Source organism: Salvelinus alpinus, chromosome 32 (genome assembly GCF_045679555.1).
Source record: "Salvelinus alpinus chromosome 32, SLU_Salpinus.1, whole genome shotgun sequence".
NCBI classification, from domain to species: Eukaryota; Metazoa; Chordata; class Actinopteri; order Salmoniformes; family Salmonidae; genus Salvelinus; species Salvelinus alpinus.
Window position 1 is genome coordinate 23226113 of NC_092117.1, and position 24258 is coordinate 23250370.

The 24258-nt window shown below is 43.8% G+C and overlaps 1 protein-coding gene across 2 annotated transcripts in view; it reads right to left on the reverse strand.

Annotated features, from left to right (window-relative positions):
* The window catches only part of LOC139562391 (pro-neuregulin-3, membrane-bound isoform), a 421017-nt gene that overhangs the window by 128827 nt on the left and 267932 nt on the right, over nucleotides 1-24258 (reverse strand). For both annotated transcript variants that reach the window (XM_071380085.1, XM_071380084.1), the window contains exon 2: nucleotides 17754-17883. In XM_071380085.1, coding sequence (XP_071236186.1) covers nucleotides 17754-17883 — 130 coding nt within the window. The remainder of the gene's footprint in view (nucleotides 1-17753; nucleotides 17884-24258) is intronic.

Here is a 24258-nt window from a genome sequence, read left to right on the forward strand (position 1 = left end):
GGAAGGCTGCCGGCCCGGACAAGATCTCTCCAGCCACACTTAAGCACTGCGCTGACCAGCTCTCCCCTGTTTTCACGGACAACCAGTCACTAGAGCAGTGTACTGTTCCTGCCTGTTTCAAATCTTCCATCATTGTTCCAGTCCCGAAAAAACTAAAGGTGTCGTGCCTGAATGACCACAGACCTGCAGTGCTCACATCGGTCATCATGAAAACCTTTGAGCGCCTGGTACTGTCCCATCTCCAAACCATCACTGACACCTTACAGTACCCACTGCAGTTTCACTACAGAGCTGACAGGTCTGTGGAAGGCGCTGTCAACATGGGCCTACACTGCATCCTCAAACACCTTGATAACCCAAAGACATATGCAAAGATATTGTTTGTGGATTTTATCTCTGCGTTCAGTACCATCATTCCAGAACTACTACAGGACAAACTCTCCCAGCTGAACATGTCCAGCTCCATCTGTCAGTGGATCACTGACTTCCTGACCTACAGGACTCAACACGTGAAGCTGGGAAGACACCTTCTTTTCACTCAGCACCAGAGCGCCGCAGGATGTGTGCTCTCACCTCTACTCTACTCACTCTACCCCAATGACTGTACCGCCGACAATGCACCTGTCAAGCTACTTTGTTTACAGATGACACCACCCTGGTCGGTCTCATCACCGACGGCGATGAGTCCATGTACCGTGGAGAGGTCAAGCGGCTATTGACCTGGTGCAGTCGCAATAACCTGGAACTCAACACAGACAAAACCGTGGAAATGGTGGTTGACTTCAGAAAACTCCCCCCCCCACCATCTCTCCACCTCGGGATTTATGGCTCAGCTGTTAGCATGGCTGAATCAGTCAAATTCCTGGGGACTATTGTCTCCCATAACCTCAAGTGGGAGGACAATATCACAGCAGTCACCAAGAAGCCACACCAGTAGATGTACTACTTACGGTTTTACGCATCAATTGCTGAGTCCAACCTCACCTCCTCCATCACCGTCTGGTTTGGGTCTGTGTCTGCCTGCTGCAAGGGCAAACTGCAACACATTGTCCGGTCTGAAGAGAGGGTCATTGGCTGCCACCTGCCCTCCATCGAGGTCATGTATGACTCCAAAGCAAGGAAGCGTGCAGGAAAGATCATCTCCGTCCACTCCCACCTCGGTCACCCCATCCGCCAGGCGGTTCATGTCACCCATGACAAAAACCTCCCACCACCTGAACAATTTCTTCCCCCTGGCTGTAGCCCTCACCAACTGGCCATCTGGCCCATAGAGACTAAAGGACTATGCACTCTATCCTGCACACCACATCAAGGCATCTCTTAACTGTACACTAAGTAACTGCACTAAACTGCATTGAACTCTGTGCATCTCTCTGCATTTAGATATACTCATACTGATACTGTAAATTTGTACATCCACTGTATATCAACCATACACAAACTGTACATTTATACATCTGCTCATTCTCTTATAGCTCTATGCTCACTCTGCTTAGTTGTTCATAATGTATGTCAACTTTGTTTATCACCAAGCATCATTTCAACAAGTACAGTTCTGAGTATGTACACTACCGGCCAAAAGATTTAGAACACCTACTCATTCAAGGGTTTTTCTTATTTTTACTATGTTTTACATTGTAGAATAATAGTGACGACATCAAAACTATGAAATAACACATATGGAATCATGTAGTAATCAAAAAAGCATTAAACAAATCAAAATATATTTGAGATTTGAGATTCTTCAAATAGCCACCCCTTGCCTTGATGACAGCTATGCACACTCTTGGCAACCAACCATCTCAATTTGGTTGAGGTCAGGGGATTGTGGAGGCCAGGTCATCTGAAATAAGGTATTTATTTATTGTATTTTTTTTTTTACAAATGTGCAAAACTTTTATAAAAACCTGTTTCCTCTTCGTCATTATGGGGAATTTTATGTAGATTGATGAGAATACTTTTTTTTTTAAAGTCAAGTGATCTGAATACTTTCCGTATGCACTGTATATCCTACTACCAGTCACTTTTTTATGTATATGCCCACCTCAACCACTCCAGTACCCCTGCACATTGAATAAGGTACTGACACTGACCTGTACCTGTATCAGCCTACTTCCGGCGCCGAAAAGAGATGGCCGCCTCGCTTCGCGTTCCTTGGAAAATATGCAGTATTTTGTTTTTTTATGTGTTATTTCTTACATCGGTACCCCAGGTAATCTTAGGTTTCATTACATACAGTCGGGAGGAACTACTGAATATACGATTAACGTCAACTCATCATCGTTCCTACCAGGAATATGACTTTCCCGAAACGGATCCAGTGTTTTGCCTTCCACCCAATACAATGGATCTGATCCCAGCCGGCGACCCTGTGCGACGCCGTAAAAGGGGCAAACGAGGCGGTCTCGTGGTCAGGCTTCGGAGACGGGCACATCGCGCTCCACTCCCTAGCATACTACTCGCCAATGTCCAGTCTCTTGACAATAAGGTTGATGAAATCCGAGCACGGGTAGCATTCCAGAGAGACATCAGGGATTGCAACGTGCTCTGCTTCACGGAAACATGGCTAACTCAAGAGACGCTAACGGAGTCGGTGCAGCCAGCTGGTTTCTTCATGCATCGCGCCGACAGAAACAAACATCTTTCTGGTAAGAAGAGGGGCGGGGGGGTATGCCTTATGATTAACGAGACGTGGTGTGATCATCATAACAACACACAGGAACTCAAGTCATTCTGTTCACCTGATCTAGAACTCCTCACAATCAAATGTCGACCGCATTATCTACCAAGGGAATTCTCTTCAATCATAATCACAGCCGTATATATTCCCCCCCAAGCAGACACATCGATGGCCCTGAACGAACTTTATCTGACTCTTTGTAAACTGGAAACCACACACCCTGAGGCTGCATTCATCGTAGCTGGGGATTTTAACAAGGCTAATCTAAAAACAAAACTCCCTAAATTCTATCAGCATATCGATTGTGCTACCAGGGCTGGAAAAACCCTAGATCATTGTTATACTAATTTCCGCGACGCATATAAGGCCCTCCCCCGCCCCCCTTTCGGAAAAGCTGACCACGACTCCATTTTGTTGATTCCAGCCTACAAACAGAAACTAAAACAACAAGCTCCCGCGCTCAGGTCTGTTCAACGCTGGTCCGACCAATCTGAATCCACGCTTCAAGACTGCTTCGATCACGCGGATTGGAATATGTTACGCATTGCGTCCAACAACAATATTGACGAATATGCTGATTCGGTGAGCGAGTTCATTAGGAAGTGCATTGACGATGTCGTACCCACAGCAACGATTAAAACATTCCCAAACCAGAAACCGTGGATTGACGGCAGCATTCGCGTGAAACTGAAAGCGCGAACCACTGCTTTTAACCAGGGCAAGGTGACCGGAAGCATGACCGAATACAAACAGTGTAGCTATTCTCTCCGCAAGGCAATCAAACAGGCTAAGTCCCAGTACAGAGACAAAATCGAGTCGCAATTCAACAGCTCAGACACAAGAGGTATGTGGCAGGGTCTACAGTCAATCACGGATTACAAAAAGAAAACCAGCCCCGTCGCGGACCAGGATGTCTTGCTCCCAGACAGGCTAAACAACTTTTTTGCCCGCTTTGAGGACAATACAGTGCCACTGACACGGCCCCCTACCAAAACCTGCGGGCTCTCCTTCACTGCAGCCGAGGTGAGTAAAACATTTAAACGTGTTAACCCTCGCAAGGCTGCAGGCCCAGACGGCATTCCCAGCCGCGTCCTCAGAGCATGCGCAGACCAGCTGGCTGGTGTGTTTACGGACATATTCAATCAATCCTTATCCCAGTCTGCTGTTCCCACATGCTTCAAGAGGGCCACCATTGTTCCTGTTCCCAAGAAAGCTAAGGTAACTGAGCTAAACGACTACCGCCCCGTAGCACTCACTTCCGTCATCATGAAGTGCTTTGAGAGACTAGTCAAGGACCATATCACCTCCACCCTACCGGACACCCTAGACCCACTCCAATTTGCTTACCGACCCAATAGGTCCACAGACGACGCAATCGCAACCACACTGCACACTGCCCTAACCCATCTGGACAAGAGGAATACCCATGTGAGAATGCTGTTCATCGATTACAGCTCAGCATTTAACACCATAGTACCCTCCAAACTCGTCATCAAGCTCGAGACCCTGGGTCTCGACCCCGCCCTGTGCAACTGGGTCCTGGACTTCCTGACGGGCCGCCCCCAGGTGGTGAGGGTAGGTAACAACATCTCCACCCCGCTGATCCTCAACACTGGGGCCCCACAAGGGTGCGTTCTGAGCCCTCTCCTGTACTCCCTGTTCACCCACGACTGCGTGGCCATGCACGCCTCCAACTCAATCATCAAGTTTGCGGATGACACTACAGTGGTAGGCTTGATTACCAACAACGACGAGACGGCCTACAGGGAGGAGGTGAGGGCCCTCGGAGTGTGGTGTCAGGAAAATAACCTCACACTCAACGTCAACAAAACAAAGGAGATGATTGTGGACTTCAGGAAACAGCAGAGGGAGCACCCCCCTATCCACATCGACGGGTCAGTAGTGGAGAAGGTGGAAAGTTTTAAGTTCCTCGGTGTACACATCACGGACAAACTGAATTGGTCCACCCACACAGACAGCGTTGTGAAGAAGGCGCAGCAGCGCCTCTTCAACCTCAGGAGGCTGAAGAAATTCGGCTTGTCACCAAAAGCACTCACAAACTTCTACAGATGCACAATCGAGAGCATCCTGTCGGGCTGTATCACCGCCTGGTACGGCAACTGCTCCGCCCACAACCGTAAGGCTCTCCAGAGGGTAGTGAGGTCTGCAGAACGCATCACCGGGGGCAAACTACCTGCCCTCCAGGACACCTACACCACCCGATGTCACAGGAAGGCCATAAAGATCATCAAGGACAACAACCACCCAAGCCACTGCCTGTTCACCCCGCTATCATCCAGAAGGCGAGGTCAGTACAGGTGCATCAAAGCAGGGACCGAGAGACTGAAAAACAGCTTCTATCTCAAGGCCATCAGACTGTTAAACAGCCACCACTAACATTTAGCGGCCGCTGCCAACATACTGACTCAACTCCAGCCACTTTAAAAATGGGAATTGATGGAAATTATGTAAAAATGTACCACTAGCCACTTTAAACAATGCCACTTAATATAATGTTTACATACCCTACATTACCCATCTCATATGTATATACTGTACTCTATATCATCTACTGCATCTTGCCATCTTTATGTAATACATGTACCACTAGCCACTTTAAACTATGCCACTTTATGTTTACATACCCTACAGTACTCATCTCATATGTATATACCGTACTCTATACCATCTACTGCATCTTGCCATGCCGTTCTGTACCACCACTCATTCATATATCTTTATGTACATATTCTTCATCCCTTTACACTTGTGTGTGTGTATAAGGTAGTAGTTGTGGAATTGTTAGGTTAGATTACTTGTTGGTTATTACTGCATTGTCGGAACTAGAAGCACAAGCATTTCGCTACACTCGCATTAACATCTGCTAACCATGTGTATGTGACTAATAAAATTTGATTTGATTTGATTTGATTTGATATACAACCACTCCAGTACCCCTGCACATTGAATAAGGTACTGACACTGACCTGTATATACTGTACAGCCACTCCAGTACCCCTGCACATTGAATAAGGTACTGACACTGACCTGTATATACAACCACTCCAGTACCCCTGCACATTGAATAAGGTACTGACACTGACCTGTATATACTGTACAGCCACTCCAGTACCCCTGCACATTGAATAAGGTACTGACACTAACCTGTATATACAACCACTCCAGTACCCCTGCACATTGGATAAGGTACTGACACTAACCTGTATATACAACCACTCCAGTACCCCTGCACATTGAATAAGGTACTAACACTGACCTGAATATACAGCCAGTCCAGTACCCCTGCAGATTGAATAAGGTACTGACACTGACCTGTATATACTTGCATTCTCGTGTTTCTTTAACTCACATCGTAGATACTCTGTGGTTTTTATTCAGACATACACTACCTTTCAAAAGTTTGGGGTCACTTAGAAATGTCCATGTTTTTGAAAGAAAATCTATTTTCTTGTCCATTAAAATAACATCAAATTTATCAGAAATACAGTATAAACATTGTTAATGTTGTAAATGACTATTGTAGCTGGAAACAGCAGATTTTTTATGGAATATCTACATAGGCGTACAGAGGCCCATTATCAGCAACCATCACTCTTGTGTTCCAATGGCACGTTGTGTTAGCTAATCCAAGTTTATCATTTTAAAAGGCTTATTGATCATTAGAAAACTCTTTTGCAATTATGTTAGCACAGCTGAAAACTGTTTTGCTGATTAAAGAAGCAATAAAACTGGCCTTCTTTAGACTAGTTGAGTATCTGGATCATCAGCATCTGTGGGTTCGATTACAGGCTCAAAATGGCCAGAAACAAATAACTTTCTTCTGAAACTCATCAGCCTATTCTTGTTCTGAGAAATGAAGGCTATTCCATGTGAGAAATTGCCAAGAAACTGAAGATCTCGTACAACGCTGTGTACTCCTCCCTTCACAGAACAGCACAAAATGGCTCTAACCAGAATAGAAAGAGGAGTGGGAGGCCCCGTTGCACAACTGAGCAAGAGGACAAGTACATTTGTGTCTAGTTTGAGAAACAGACGTCTCACAAGCCCTCAACTGGCAGCTTCATGAAATAGTACCCGCAAAACACCAGTCTCAACATCAACAGTGAAGAGGTGACTCCGGGATGCTGGCCAGTTTGCGCTGTTCTGTGAAGGGAGTAGAATATGTAGATATTCCATAAGAAATCTGCCGTTTCCAGCTACAATAGTAATTTACAACATTAACAATGTCTATACTGTATTTCTGATCAATTTGATGTTATTTTAATGGACAAAAAATTTGCTTTTCTTTCAAAAACAAGGACATTTCTAAGTGACCCCAAACTTTTGAACAGTAATGTATATTTTGTGTTCTATTTTCTTTTATTATCTATATTATTATTATTACTCAAGGTAAGAATTTCACTGTACTGTTTTACACATGTATGCTGTGCACATGGCAAATAAACTTTGAAACTTGAATACAAAAAAATTGTTTGTCTAATATTAGAAACTAATGGACTCAAGTTCTTGTTGTCTCCTCTCTGGTGCTCTCTCAACCATAAATGTCTTTGTTGTGTTTGTGTATTTACATGACCTCAGCATAATGTCCGTTATGTAAGTGCAGTTCAAAAACGATTTCATAACCACCACAAGTACCTGTGGAGGCATCTGCCATAGCGCTGAATGGAAATCACTGTACAGTGTGGAAATGGTGCCAATTCTGCTGCCCCCCAATGCTAGCAACCTTTTAGCGACATCAACCAAGCACTCTGTACTTTGTGTATGCACTCACTTTTAACATCATGCGTCAAGTGATGATTGCAAAAAAAAAGCCCACCTCTAACATAGTAGGAGCTCATTGTTCCTTCTTGGACACAGGGCTTTGATTAGATCATAACCTAAAGACACAGTGACAGATGTGAACACAGAAGCAGGGACATCATGAATAAGAAGACCGGTAGACGGAAGCACCACTTCTCTTTGCGCCGAAATTTCTGAAAAAATACCTGATAGATAGCTACACCGCTTGATAGACACGTCTAACCTTTTGGCGATGCACCGTCTCAAAGTAATGGGCCTCAAATTAAAACCTACATCTGAAGATAGCTCTAAGGTAGCAGTTACTATGCTTGTTAAATATTTCAGCATCTGCTGTCTTCGTTTCCTATCACTGTTAAACAAAGTCTCCTGGCCTGTAATCTTTCATGAAAGTTCTCTCCCTGCTTTCCTTATTTTCTGACACTTCTTCCCAATATCTCCTTCTTCCCAATATCTCTAATTCTCCTTGTCTGCTGTAGGCTACAATGCACCTCTGTTTCTTCTGGGATAACGCTTCTCGAGGTTTAATGGATTTTTTCATATATTTTTTTTTTTTAGGTTTGTGGATGTTTGCCCCGATTTTTTTTATTACTACTTCTCCCCCCTAACTGTGTTTATTTTTAGTAAAAGCACTCTATCTTGCAAAGGGGCTACACTAACTCAATACGAGTTTGGGCAAAAGGAGGGAACATTTGCATACATTTGCATGTCATTAGCACATCAAACCTTCTGACTTGAAAGGGATGCCTTGATTATAAACACCAAAAAATTACGTCTCCTTCCTCTCTCTCTCTCTCTCTCTTTCTCTCTCTCTCTCTCTCTCTCTCTTCTCCCTCTCCCTTGCTCTCTTTCTCTCTTCCTACTTCTTTCTTTCCCTCCCTCTCTCTTTCTTATATCATCACTGTATGTGCATGAATGTATGTGGTTTTCTGCATGTCTGAGCGAGACTATATGAATAAAGTCTGCTGCTTAATGTTATTCCTTAACATCTATTAAACCTTTCTCCATTGCTATGACGACCTCTCTTCCGCCCTCCTGATGACAGCAGTGGGGTTGACAGCCTAGAAGGTAATTGAGAGATAACTACTAGTTGTCAGAGGAAGGTTCAACTAGACAACCATCAGCACAGTTCTCATGTTGAAGAATGTCTCTAAAGCGATAAGGATGGATACAGATACAATGCCTGTTCAAGCATGAGACTACGCTACATCTAAGTGAAGGCTGAATGTACTGCAACACGTGAAGTGGGTGTGAGTAGGTGTGAGCATGCAAACACATTTCTCTCTTCTTGTGTTTGTAGCCTACTTAACAAGCAACAACTAGCTTTCCAATGAGTGCAGATAAGGAAGGTCGTTCAAAGGCGCAGAATAATTCCTTTAGTGGGCCTCATGGCCAAAGAACCTAATATTCTGAATCACCTCAGTTGTGGGTGTTAATTGGAAATTCCCTGCTATTTATCAAACCCAGCATGTTAACACACTTGCACAATTATCTTGTTGAATCATATTAATTAGAAAGAACAATGACGTCAACACTAATCAATTGAAACTTCAAGAGGTGGGGAAATTGCATTCTGACTGAACTCTCGCCTTGAGCAGGAAACAGGCCTGAAATAACACAGTGATCTTAATCTCAGGCTAATCAGGTAGAATGATTAGCCAAAGTGGATTTGTTGGGGAGGGTCATGATAATTTCACACCCACACATTCCCCACCGGTTATTAGAAAAAGGCTCTCTGTCTGTAGTTTGCCTTTACTGCTTGTAGTCCATATTAAATACAGTATATACTGTACACAAAAATGCATATACAGTGGCAAGCACACATACTGTATTTATGTAGAGTGGGAGCTTAGTCACTGTTCTGGTAAGAGGACAACATCATCTTGGTCGTTGCTCTGAACAGAGGGGTTTCAATTACTGCCATGAAGACCTTTTTCTATAGTGAAACAAATCTGTGCAGAGAATGGGCCTCAGCGGAAGTGTTTAAGGGATAGTTTGCGGTTTTGGCAATGAGGCCCTTTATCTACTTCCCCAGAGTTTCATTTTTTTTATTACCAATGCTTATTTGAATTTAAAGGGATATTTATGGATTTTGGCAATGTAAGAGAAACTCGTAGATACCATTTTTATGTCTCTGCGTTCATGTATGACGGAAGATGGTGGTAGTTTCGTAGCCAATGCTAACTAGTGTTAGCGCAAAGACTATAGACTTCCAGTCATTACGCTAACATTAGTTAGCAATTGCACTAACACTAGTTACAGTAGCAACTTCCTTCAAACAGCACACAGATATATAAAAGTGGTATACACAAGTTCATCTAACTCTGACTCATTGCCAAAATCCCAAACTATCCCTTTAAACTCAAATAAGCACTTGTAATAAAAAATAAATGAAAAATAGGTATGACTCCTTACACTTGAGTGTGTTGATCTAACCTTGTACAAAGGGCTGATTACAATAGGCAAGTGAACATCAGGTCTTTAATTACCAGTAATTGCATTTGCTTTAATCAGAGTGTCTCTGATATACAAGACTATGAGCATGTGCTCTGCAAACATTACCATACTTAAATCAAAATGCAGATAAAGCTGATTCTACCCTCCCTCTCCTCTGTCTATTCCCATCCCGGTCGTCTCTCCCTCTCCCGTTTTCCTGGCATACTGAGTGTACTTAATCACGTCTGTGAGGGTTCATTTACAGATACTCTCTGTCTAGCTACAATATTTGGACTCTTATCCTAATTTTCTCCAACCTTGAAAACATGCATCTGCATCAGAAGCACTCATTACTCAGAGAGGGCTCAGGCGAGCCCCCACTGATACACAATCAATTTCACGCTCCGATGGCATTAAGAACAGACAAGAAAAAGAGGGGAGATATTTCTTTTTTTTTTACTGAAGCAGATGGGTTTTTCATGCAGCCGGGATACAGACAGGGAGCAGAATGGATCTGCTGTTTGTTTATCATTCATGGCGCACACACACACACACACACACGCACGCACACACACGTACACACGCACACATCCCCAAGGCTTACCCATCAAGGCTGACTATATGGAATAACAGGGAGTCAAAAAACAATACACCACATAATACAATTGTCCCCCTCCATATACCGGACACACTCTTGTGCTCAGGTGCATTGTGGGTACTCAGGAGCTCCCTGTGGAAATTATCAGGTGAGGGAAAGAGAGGTTATATATTTAAAACGAGCAGCTTCACTTAATGTCCTCTAGGCTAGCGTCAATCAAATCACTGTCTGACGTCCCTGAACACACACGGAAATTCCAGGATAATGGTAAGTGGGAATGGAGAAATGTTGAGAGAATTGGAATTGAATCCTTCTCAATGTCTATGGCAACAGTACACAGTTAGAAAACCACCAGGAAGGAAGATCCGAACCCATACAGATGTAGAATCCTAATTTTAGCCAATTTGCTAGAGCAGGAAAAAAAACCTGCAGCAAGAGGAAATGTGAATTATTATAATTAATGGACATTTTTGTCGGGGTTGATACATTTCAATTTTGAAATTTCTAAGAGGAAATTACAAACTTCAGAAGCCTTTTTAAACCTCAAATATGTTATCAAATTAAGATTCTATATCTGTGTGTTTTCCTTACCTCCCTCTTCGCCCTGATCTTTGGTGGAGTGTAAAAAAAAACTGTTTTCTGGAACAGCAGTTTGCTCCAGGATTTACTCTGCTTGTTATCTAACTCAAATGTCAATCGAGATGATGAGTGCTGTCAGACATGACTGAAAGGAGCCCAAACTTTCTCAGAAAAACAGTATATCATTATCTGATAGAGAATGCAGGTTTTTTTTGCCAGAGGCTGCACAACACTGATTGTCCTCATAGGACCTCCTCGGGGCATAGGACTTGTCCTTTGGAGTGAAAGCGTTACAATGAACCAAGTCATTGACTTAAATGAAGCTAAGGCTTCACATGCCTAGTTCTCGGAAATCATTTTCTCAGCCCTTTTATCATGGACACAGATTCCTCGACACCACTACCGTTCCAGTTCCCCACATCAGTCTAAAATAAAACGTAAGAACTCAAAGTAGTTGTAGGCCTAGTTACTTTGTGTAAGCCCAAGACACCAGAGTCCTGCCCATACTGCTATCCCTCAGTGCAACTGATCAATGAATAACAAATGGCTCGGTGAGGCAATAGAAAAGACAGCCATCTGTTTAGATTTTCTCTACATTGATCTTATCCTGGTCCCAGATCTGTTTGTGCTTTTGCCTACTCCATTGTCATTGTCAGGGAAAAGAAACAGGCTGGCACCAAGGCTACTAAATTCTTGCTCAGCGTGCTGGATAGTTTGTAATACTGCAGACTGACTGTCTGTGTCAAGTGTGTGTCTGTGTGAGCATGTGTGTGTAAGCGTGTGTGTGTGTAAGCGCGTGTGTGTACATGTGTGTGTGTAAGTATGTGTGTGTGAGAGAAAGATAAGCCAGAAGGCATGTACATGTAAAGTTCTCTCCAGTAAGCTTAGGTTTTGTAACATGTTTGCAATGTATGTTGGAAACAATATTTAATTGCACCAAAATTATGCTGAAGTTTGATCATTCATTTCAGATAAGACCCCTTTTCTACCAGGGAGAAGCAAACAGGCCCAACTGCATGGCGTCTCAGCCTCAGTAATATTGGCAGGGGCTTTGCAGGGATCTCAGCTCTCGTTTCCAACCTGCACTGCCGCACAGTGACAGATGGGATTGCCTTTTTCCGTTCCACGGCAGCGAGGAAGGCTTAACGTCTCCTTGTTACTAACTAGACGGAGGCCCTTACAGTCGGTTGACGCTGAAAAATAAATCGAATTCCCGCCCCAAAGATATAATAAATAAACATGGTTGTTGTGTGTTCAAGCCCTGGGTCTCTCTTATCTTAGACCAAGCCTGGCCTGGTCGACACACAATTAGGGACTGATTGTTATTCAAGTAACCACTAGGGGGGGAGAGAGAGAGAGAGAGAGAGAGAGAGAGAGAGAGAGAGAGAGAGAGAGAGAGAGAGAGAGAGAGAGAGAGAGAGAGAGAGAGAGAGAGAGAGAGAGAGAGAGAGAGAGAGAGAGAGAGAGAGAAGCCATCCACAAAACAAAACAACACTTTTTCATTGAAATTCATTACAAAATAAAAATACAAGTTGCATTACTTGACTCAGAGAGAGTTCATCCCTATCTAGCTTGATCAAACAGAGCTGGCAATTGCATTTTGTCTAAACCAATCCTTACACAATAACGAAACGGTTGAATACACAAATAATAATTTGTGAAATCACAATGTAACGCAGTAGATGACATGGAGTGAGTTTAAAATTCCCAAACCATATGACAGAAGCAGCTTTAATTTGATTGGCTGTTGCATGCCATTTTAATCACGTTTGAGTTGATTTACGTAACAGCAAAGTTGCTTGAGATGATGTTACTCATAACCTGCAACTGCAACTAAAAATGCGTGACAGTTGCTTTGTGTAACCCCAGCCTAACAGTAGTAAATGGTGGTTTGATAAACTGAATTAATAGTTTGGGATGCGGTTTTCAGCTACTTTGAGACTTAGGGAAAGGGAGTTGATTGTTAATTTATGATTCTATGGAAAATTGTTGAGTAAAGGATTGTGGCTTATGGTAGAGAAATTAACATCTGTTGGACATTCCTGCAGTCAGCATGCCAATTGCACGCTCCCGCAAAACTTGAGACATCTGTGGCATTGTGTTGTGTGACAAAACGTCTAATTTTAGAATGGCCTTTTATTGTCCGCAGCAAAGGAGAAATACTCACTAACAGGAATGTAAACACATTTGTGTACAACATTTTAGAGAAATATGCTTTTTGTGTGTATGGAAGATTTATGGTATCTTTTATTTCAGCTCATGAAACATGAGACCAACACTTTACATGTTGCATTTATATTTTAGTCAGTGTACATTCTCATTCTTCCATTTCAGATGCAATGCAGTGTTCTATCCCTGACCCTCTCAGTCTGCTGAGGCTATTGCCTAGGGATTGTTCAATGATATACCCTTACACATGCAGTTAGAATAGGCCTCATTAACAATGTTGAGAGATGAAACTGAAATGGTAATACTATTACTTCATTGACTGGCCTTTGACTGGAAACCATGATGATAGGCCTGATTGTTGAGAGTGCTTTCATTTCAAAGGCAAATAACAACCAATAATTTTATCATTTTTTCCCAACAATCAAATCAGCCCTCTCTCACTTAATGTTATAGAAATCATCCACACTCAGTATCTGGAATCACTGTATAATATACAACACAGTCACAGTGACTCCATGTTCTTTTTGATGCAGCCTCTAAGATGCAGGGCTGCGTATCCGGGTGGAAGCCGGCTAGTGATGGCTATTTAACAGTCTGATGAACTTAAGATAAAAGTTGTTTTCATTCTCTCGGTCCCAGCTTTGATGCACCTGTGTTGACCTCGCCTTCTGGATGATAGGGGGGTGAACAGGCCGTGGCTCGGTTCATTGATGTCCTTGATGATCTATTTGGCATTCCTGTGACATCGTGTGCTGTAGGTGTCCTGGAGGGCAGGTAGTTTGACCCCGGTGATGCGTTGGGCAGACTGCACCATCAGGGTGCTTTCGGAGGAACCTAACCCTTGATGTGGAACTCTCCAACTCCCATCTGGTGCGAAGAATAAATATTTTCAAGCCTTTACTGTCCGCTTGTATCAATGTGTTCAAGGCCCAGCCTGCACTGCAACCTCGGCCTCCGAAAGTCTCCAGCAGTCCTTTCAGACTGTGTTGCCATGGCAACAGGTGGCAACGAAGAACAACCACCACCTGATTGGTCTTGAAAATACACCTAAAGTTATAGTCCTCCGACTTGGAGAGGACAGGTTCACTAACAGGAGGCACTGTTTTGATGCCAGTGCACCTCCATCTTGACCCTCCCCTGACCGTTGTATTGGGCAGGTCGAATGGTGAGAAATGTCTCAGTCCCTGGAGCAAAAACGTTGTGCTATCCAGGAGCACGAGTACAGGACATCAATAAGCAGCTCCCAAACGTTTTAAACCAGCATCAGGAAATATTGTATTTCATAGTTCATGTGGGATTCAATGACATTATGAAGGGCAGCTCAGAACAGCTGAAGATGGATTTTAAACAACTGATTGGGTCACTGCTTGAGACCAACAAACTCTCCATAATATCTGGCCCTTTGCCCTCCCTAAATCGTGGCATTTAATGTTTTAGAAGACATTTAGCCCTCCATAACTGGCAACGAGACAATTGCAGCTCTGTGGGTGTAACATTTACTGACAATTTTGATACCTTCTGGAAACAAAGCTAATTTTAGAAGGAGGATGGGATCCACCCAAATCATTTGGGTTCCTGGATCCTTTCACAGCATTATAAGGCTGCATTGAGACAATTACTTATCAATGACCCAAGACCAGCTCAGTTAATCCCAACCATTGTGTCTCTGAGTTGTCATAATGCTTCAGCAAATGTACATTATCCCAGGGGCATTGGAAGACACAATGTAAATAACCTAATTACTGCCCTGAATGTCTCTGCTGATCCCACTGCTATTGTATACAGTAATCATGTGCCTATGAACCAGAGTGATGCTGTAGGCACTGAGGCGGTGTGTCCTAGTAGGAAGTCCACTGTGTGCAGCTCACCCTGACCTAACATAAATAGCATGAGCATGTCCACTTCTGCTAAGCTTCCTAGTAAAGCAATGAAAATAATCAAGCATCCCAGAAAAGTACAAAAAATAGCTCACGTTAACATATGTAGCCTAAGAAACAAGGTTCATGAAGTCAATAACTTGCTATAAACTCACTTAGATAAGTAGTGGAAGATTATTTTTTGGGGGGGTCTATCAACAATGACAATCCACCGGGGTCTGACAAATTGGATGGAAAATTATGAGGATTATAGCAGACAATATTGCCATTCCTATTTGCCATATCTTCAATTTAAGCATACTAGAAAGTGTGTGCCCTCAAGCCTTCAGGGAAGCAAAAGTCATTCCGCTACCTAAGAATAGTAAAGCCCCCTTTCCTGGCTCAAACAGCCAACCAATCAACCTGTTACCAATCCTTAGTACATTTTCTGAAAAGAATTGTGTTTGACCAGATAGAATACTATTTTACAGTAAACAAATTGACAACAGACTTTCAGCACAATAATAGGGAAGGACATTCAATAAGCACATCACTTACACAAATGACAGGTGAAATTTATGATAAAAAGATGGAGGTTATTTTGTTAGACTTCAGTGTGGCTTTTGACATTATCAGTCATAGTCTGCTGCTGGAAAAATGTATGTGTTATGGCTTTACACCCCCTGCTATATTGTGGATAGATAAAGGTGTTCTTTAATAGAATCCTCTCCAACATAATCCAGGTAGAATCAGGAATTCATCAGGGCAGCTGTATTGGCCCCTTACTTTTTTCAATCTTCACTAATGACATACTGCTTTGAGTAAAGTGTGTCTATGTATGCGGATGACTCAACAATATACACGTCAGCTACTACAGCAACTGAAATGACTGCAACCCATAACAAAGAGTTGCAGTTAATTTCAGCATGGGTGGCAAGGAATAAGTTATAATAAGTTCAAAAAGTAAAAGCATTGTATTTGGGACAAATCATTCACTAAACCCTAAACAACAACTAAATCTTGTAATAAATAATGTGGAAATTGAGCAAGCTGTCATGGTCAAAACATATTAAACATATACATAAAAACATTTTCCTTAAAGTATAGATTTATTTAAGTTCTAATATTACTGTCCCCACTACAACAACAAAAAAACTTAAATAGATGTAATTTTGTCCTTGAAACATTTAATTGAAGTAATGTAGAATTCCATTAATTTCTATGCAGGACTGATTCTTCTGGGGAGTGCCAATATGCCCGACAGCTGGCTTCAAAACCTCCCATTGCATAGCATCAGCAATCCAGGGTTTATTTTTATTTTATCGTTATTTTACCAGGTAAGTTGACTGAGAACACATTCTCATTTGCAGCAACGACCTGGGGAATAGTTACAGGGGAGAGGAGGGGGATGAATGAGCCAATTATAAACTGGGGATTATTAGGTGACCAAGATGGTTTGACGGCCAGATTGGGAATTTAGCCAGGACACCGGGGTTAACACCCCTACTCTTACGATAAGTGCCATGGGATCTTTAATGACCTCAGAGAGTCAGGACACCCGTTTAACGTCCCATCCGAAAGACGGCACCCTACACAGGGCAGTGTCCCCAATCACTGCCCTGGGGCATTGGGATATTTTTTAGACCAGAGGAAAGAGTGCCTCCTACTGGCCCTCCAACACCACTTCCAGCAGCATCTGGGCTCCCATCCAGGGACTGACCAGGACCGACCCTGCTTAGCTTCAGAAGCAAGCCAACAGTGGTATGCAGGGTGGTATGCTGCTGGCTATATACATCATTGGGCCATACCTGAGGTGAGTTTTGACCCGAGTCAAATAACCATAAAGTAGCACTGTCTAAAACCCAGAAAATCCACTACTCTCTGAGATTCCCTTTGATGTGTGTGTGACTGTGTGTGTGTAGTACTCTTGGCAGCATTACTTCTATGTGTGACATACTTTCAGAGAATTTCCATGGCTGGCATAGTAACAACTCCTCAGCATTAAAACATCAGGCCTTCGGTGACCTGGTCCCTTCAGAACAGGTGACATAACAGAAGTCTTTGAACAGCCAGCCGACTGGAAGTCCTCAGGTTATGATTTGGAAGGAGTTTGTTCTGGGACGTAATTAGAGAGGCCCAGTGTTTGAAAAGGCTAAGTGCCTCCGAGTAGTAGTCAAATAAGTACAACGACTTAAACTACTTCACCAATTACAATTCAAACGTGGACCATGGTCTCTTAATTTCTTGGCTCATCAATTAGGAATGTTAACTTATTCATTCCTCTATGCCATTGTAACTTGGGGTGGGTAACTTGTGAAGAACCTGTTCCAATTCGATTTCAAGCTTTGAATAACACGTGTTGCACATGATTGTAGTTGTTTTCTCTGAGACCACCCTTTGGGTGTAAAAATGCCACTTTAAATCTGACAGAAAAGGGACTCTATGCACCACAGCTGGTCAACTAATAGTCACCATCAAACTCACCACCTCACAGACATGGTCCCAGATACTGTTTTTTGGAAAAATAATGTGGAACACTTATCAGTCTATAACAGTAGACTCTCTCAATCTACCCTCTCTAATGCCTCTTTCACACACACACACACAGTCGCCGCACCTGCAGTGTTTGTGTGGACCACTCAGCGTCTCGATGACGAAGCATTCTCCATCGTTCAAGCAGTAGGCCAGGTCCTTCTCGTGACATTGCTTGAAATGCTCTGAGACCAATGGAGGAATGGTGGGTGATGCTGCAGGGAAAATAGAGAGATGACAGAAAAGGGAGACAGAGAAAGAGAGAGGAAAAAAAGAAAGAGATAATGTTAGTAAAAAAAACAAGGAACACACTTCATCAGTTCAAATTCACACGATAAGATATGTGTTTCCTATCCAAGTCTGAGTCGTAAATGACCATGCACACCGCGTGTCACAAATGCAACACATAGGACTCAACAAGGCACTCCAAGAAAAGAACAAATCCTCCCAACAAATTCCCCAGAAATGCCCGATAATGCCAAGCCCCGCTCTGCTGCAGCAGGAGTGGCCATGTGAGTGTTTTCCTATTTGTCTGTGTGAAAGTGAACGTGCTGTAATACACTGTATGTAAACTTAATACAAAGTCCAGAGTGTTTGCCCAGCACCTGGTACGTCACTGAGAGAAGATGAATGAGGAATGCTGATAAGCTGACCTGCTGTGAATGTCTGCAGTGTTTGGAACTTGACTCCTCTCAATTATCAATAACACCAAGCCTACACAGAGCTTACGCTGTGGGGAGAATATCAACTTTGCCTAAGTGATGACAGTTCTATTAAAAAGCTAGGCAATGCCTCAATGGTCCTTCATACATGGGGAGTTAGCCTAGCTAAACTGGAGTTGAGCCGTGCTGTTGTGTTTTTCATTTTACGTATGCTGTTTATTATACAGTGACAGTACACATTAATCAACATTTCAGCTTACAAATCCATGTAAATGTGTTGGAGTTACGTAGCTAAGGAACTAATTTACATCTGTAGTCCTGCAAAGAGTTGTAAGTTAGCAGACCTAGGTTCAAATAGTATTTGTTTTCTTTCAATTACTTTCATTACACTTGATTGAGCTTGTGTGGTGAAATATAACCAATGAATTATAACCTAAAGTGCAATTCCCACCAATATTTAGACTTTAGACAGTATTTGAAACAAAACAACTCCTGAGGATTTAGTTCATCACACCGGGCCTGTATCGACAAAGTGTCTCATAGTAGAAAATGGATCATAAGTGCTAAGAATAGAGACATTTTACTCCTACACTTATGGGTAAAAATAAAAGCTATGCATGAAGCCTCTTTAGTCATAAGAATCACACCTAGTCTACAGACATTTACGACACCTCATGAGCACCTTACCAGCAGGTGTCTTGATAGTAGAACATTGCAGCAAGTCAGTGGTTCCGGTGCCACATGCAATTGCTTTGAAGTTGTTTCTATATGATCATATTTCTACACTGAACAGTTTCATAAGCTGAAATAAAAGATCCCAGAAATGTTTTGTATGCACAAAAGCGTATTTCTCTGAAATTGTGTTATTCTTTTAGCGAGCATTTCTCCTTGCCAAGATAATCCATCCACCTGGCAGTTGTGGCATATCAAGAAGCTGATTAAACAGCATGATCATTGCACAGGTGCACTATTTTTTCACAACCACAGACCATGTGTATGGGCGAGTGGTTTAAAGATGTCAACATTCTGAACAGTGCCCCATGGTAGTATGGGCAGGCATAAGCTACGGGCAATGAACATAATTGCATTTTATCCATGACAATTTGAATGCATAGAGATCCCGTGACGAGATCCTGAGGCCTATTGTCGTGCGATTCATCCGCTGCCATCAACTCATGTATCAGCATGATAATGCATGGCCCCATGTCGCAAGGATCTGTACACAATTTCTGGAAGCTAAAAATGTCCCAGTTCTTCCATGGCCTGCATACTCACCAGACATGTCACCCATTGAGCATGTTTGGGATGCTCTGGATTGACGTGTATGATAGCGTGTTCCAGTTCCCACCAATATTCAGCAACTTCGCACAAACATTGAAGGGACAACATTTCACAGGTCAATCCTGCGCTTTGGTCTACTTCATTTGACGGCCGTGACAGAACCTCTCACCACGAAAGGACCAAGCATCGTGGTAAGCGGGACTCATGGACTTGGGAGGAAAACCTGGACGGTAAAGGACCCTGGAGGCAGGCTGGGGAATATCGTCATCCCAAGGAAGAGCTGGAGGCAGCAAAGGCGGAACGGCATCGTTACGAGGGAACATGGCTAGCAAGGAAGCCCGAGAGGCAGCCCCAAGAATGTTCATGGGGGGGGGGGGGGGGGTGTACACAAGGAGATTGGCTGAGTCAGGTTGGAGACCCAGTATATCCTGCGCCAGCTCTGTGTACTGTGTCTCCGGTACGTCTGCACAGCCCAGTGCGTCCTGTGCCAGCTCCCCGCATTTGCAGAGTGAAGATAACCACCCAGCCAGGACGGGTTGTGCAGGCTCTAAGCTCGAGACCTCCAGTGCGCCTCTACGGCCCAGTGTATCCGGTGCCTCTGCCAAGGACAAGGCTTCCTGTATGTCTCTCCAGCCTGGTGAGTCCTGTGCCTAAGCCCAGAACTAAGCCTCCTGTATGTCTCCCCAGCCTGGTGAGCCCTGTGGCAGCTCCACGTACCAGACTGCCCATACGTCTCCTCACTCCAGTGATGATCCATGGCAAGAAGCCTCCAGTGATGATCCATGGCAAGAAGCCTCCAGTGATGATCCATGGCACGAAGCCTCCAGTGATGATCCAGGGTACGAAGCCTCCAGTGATGATCCATGGCAAGAAGCCTCCAGTGATGATCCATGGCACGAAACCTCCAGTGATGATCCATGGCAAGAAGCCTCCAGTGATGATCCATGGCACGAAGCCTCCAGTGATGATCCATGGCAAGAAGCATCCAGTGATGATCCATGGCACGATGTCTCCAGTGATGATCCATGGCAAGAAGCCTCCAGTGATGATCCATGGCAAGAAGCATCCAGTGATGATCCATGGCACGATGCCTCCAGTGATGATCCATGGCAAGAAGCCTCCAGTGATGATCCATGGCAAGAAGCCTCCAGTGATGATCCATGGCAAGAAGCCTCCAGTGATGATCCATGGCACGAAGCCTCCAGTGAGGAGTAATGGCAAGAAGCCTCCAGTGATGATCCATGGCAAGAAGCCTCCAGTGATGATCCATGGCACGAAGCCTCCAGTGATGATCCATGGCAAGAAGCCTCCAGTGATGATCCATGGCAAGAAGCCTCCAGTGATGATCCATGGCAAGAAGCCTCCAGTGATGATCCATGGCACGAAGCCTCCAGTGAGGAGTCATGGCACGAAGCCTCCAGCGACGGCCTCCAGTCCGGAGCCTACAGCGACGGTCCCCAGTCCGGGGCCCGCATCGAGGGTGCCCAGTCCGGGGCCACAGCGAGGGTGCTCAGTCCGGGGCCACAGCGAGGGTCCCAGTCCGGGGTCGGCGATGAGGGTCCCCGCACCAGAGGTGCCACCAAAGTGAGGTGAGCCAGTGGTGGAGCGGGGTCTGCGTCCCGCACCTGAGCCGCCACCGTGGATAGATGCCCACCCAGACCCTCCCCTATAGGTTCAGGTTTTGCGGCCGGAGTCCGCACCTTTGGGTCACGCTCTGACCTTAGAGAGCCTTTTTATGTCTCCATTTGGTTTGGTCAGGGTGTGATTTGGGGTGGGTATTCTATGTTCTTTAGTTCTATTATTTGTATTAATGATTTCACGTGAAGCCTATTTCCCATGATATGACAAAAAACGTATGATATGACTAAACTAGACTAGGCTAATAAATAAATTAAAATCTTTCGATTATGTAATTTTCTACATCATGTTCTTTAAGTTATCCATTTAGAGACCAACATCACGTTGTTAAAAATATATATCTATATTAGGCATGCAACATTATTGGCAAGTGACTTGATGCCTACCGTGCCAAAGTGATGTTGAGTTGTTAAACGGGGGTGGCTAGTGAGTGTGTTGATATAACGGTAATATTGTAAAAATTCCGTTTTTAACAACCATCAGAATTGGTTAAAAAAAGGTTATGCATGCCAACATATTAGTTAAGAGTAGGCAAAGTGATCGTGTCAGGCGGAAATTATATCAAACGTTTTACCATTACAACGTTTTATGTACAGTCACATTCACTGTGGTTGTCAGAAGTGTGCCATGTCGAGTTTACAACTGGCGATGCCTCATTGTGATTGGTTATTCCCCATCATTTGCAACAATGTTAATTAGTGTCATCACTATATTTCCTTTGCGCTGCCTCAAACTGTCATGATTACCAGCTAAGATAAACTTTTATGAGTTGATTTTACTAATGGCTCAGAATTGTCTTATTCAGCTCGGCGGTGTCTTATTAACATCATCCTAAAACCGTCTATGAGCTGGGAGTTTTTTGATGAGTTTCCGAGGGATCAGAAATACAATTAAGTCTAATTCTGCTGTTGTTCATAGAGGAAGGAGTAGAACGGAGTAGATTCAGAAAGGGCTGTCATTATCACTGAATAAAGCTCACAAGGACAGCCAGCATGTACATAATGTCCGTATCCATTCTAATTTGTCCTTCTACAAGCAATGCTTTGGTGTTGCTCCAACATCATCCCTACAGTATAATGTTCCCTGGGCCTTGCCTGAGAGTCCTTCCCATTGGCTCTGGTGATGTTACACTTAGATTCCCTGGCATAAAAATATATTTAATTTGGGGTTAAGAGCACTTCCCTTGCTGTGCCAGACTTTGAGAGGCACTCTTACTGGAGATGTTCCCCTCTGTGACAACACACCCAGTGAAACGAGCCTCAGTTCCTCTGGATGATATTGTCTGTGCATGCAGAGAGTCTCTCAACCAGAGGTCCACATCGTCAAGTAGCCAACATCCACGAAGCACACTGGAGAGCCTCTATTGTTTTAAACAACCTAGACCTGATTTTAATGCTAGGCATGTTGGCTATTCAGCATCACAAACTGCCCAAAGATGATGGCAGTACAACAGCTACTTTCTCTTTTTGTAATGAATTATGGAGATGTCACGACTCTTCAAAAGAAAGTTGGGCATCCAAGGACAGATGACTTCATATGGAGACAGCTGCCTGTCAATCTCAGAGGAACCCAGGCGACATCTAGACCTGTGTTTCCCAACTCCAGTACTCCAGTACCCCCAACAGTACACCTTTTTATTGAAACCCTGGACAAGCACACCTGATTCAACTTGTCAGCTAATCATCAAGCCCCCAATGAGATGAGGACCAGGGCTGGGAAACACTGATCTAGACTCATCTGAGGAGAGTCCCTCCCATCAGATCAATGCACCACTATTAGGTCATGGATAACACGGATAACATGGATAACACAGGTTTCCACTCTCGTCTCCTCTCGTCCCCGCCCCCCCCCCCCAGTGATAGGGTAAAAACCAAAACGTGCACGTGGGGGGCAGGACCGAATTTGGGAAACCCTGCTGTATGGAACTGTGGTAATGATTGAGGCTGAGACACCCAGGGCTAAAACTATAGAGCTCCACTTCACTTCAGGGAGTTCCTCAGGGCACTCCAAACTGCAGAGATCGTTCTGTTCGGTCAGTATGTCAGCTCAGCGATTTGAGTGATTGGTTTGAGATGGGTGTAGTGTTTCACTGCTCACATAGAGAGGTGATGTTGTGATGGCAGGGTGTGAAGAACACTTTAGGACATTGTGATTTCTAAGTTGAGAAATAGACCTTATGCTCTCTGTCGCATCCTTCAGTCTCGGGTTTGTGTTTCTCTGGGAGTGTGTTTGTGTTGTGCAAGTAAGCGTTGGAGGAGGTTAAGGAATGAGATTCCCGTGGGCGCCGTGGTAATAGCGTCCTTCAAAAGTGACATTCCCCCGATGCATTGCCTGGGAGTCTGACTGATAGTGAAGGTCGCTGAGTATCGATCGCCCAAGGAACAGAGAGTATAACGACAACACACAACGAAGTGGGCCAAAAATGGGAAACAAGGGCTCCTGCAGTGAAATAGTTGTTATAGTAGGAATGCCCTGTACTGTCCTCTCAGTACTATATCTTTCTCTGTGACACGCTAGTCAGTAATGCATATGACAAGCATTCCATTTACGTTTTAGTCATTTAACAGACGCTCTTATCCAGAGCGACTTACAGGTGCAAATAGTGTTAAGTGCCTTGCTCAAGGGCACACCAACTGATTTGTTTCATCTAGTCTGCTAGGGGATTCAAACCAGCGACCTTTCAATTACTGACCCAACGTTCTTAACCGCTAGGTTACCGCCCTACATCAGATGTTTCATTTTCAAAGCCTTTTTCATTTAAAAAAGAGGCGTGTTAGATGGATGTCCCCTGAGGGAACAGGAACAACCTGGAATCATTCTGCTGTTTCTTGTTTGGTTTAGTAACAGTAGAACTGGCTGTGGTCTAAACCCCTTTCATGGCCCATGAATCTCAGTGTAGCAAACATTTCATATCTCAAATTACACCATTAGCTGAATAGTAGTCTCAAGATAATGACTCAAATGTCCAAACTAATAATTAGCTTTTTCAAATTAAGGGGATCCAGTGCT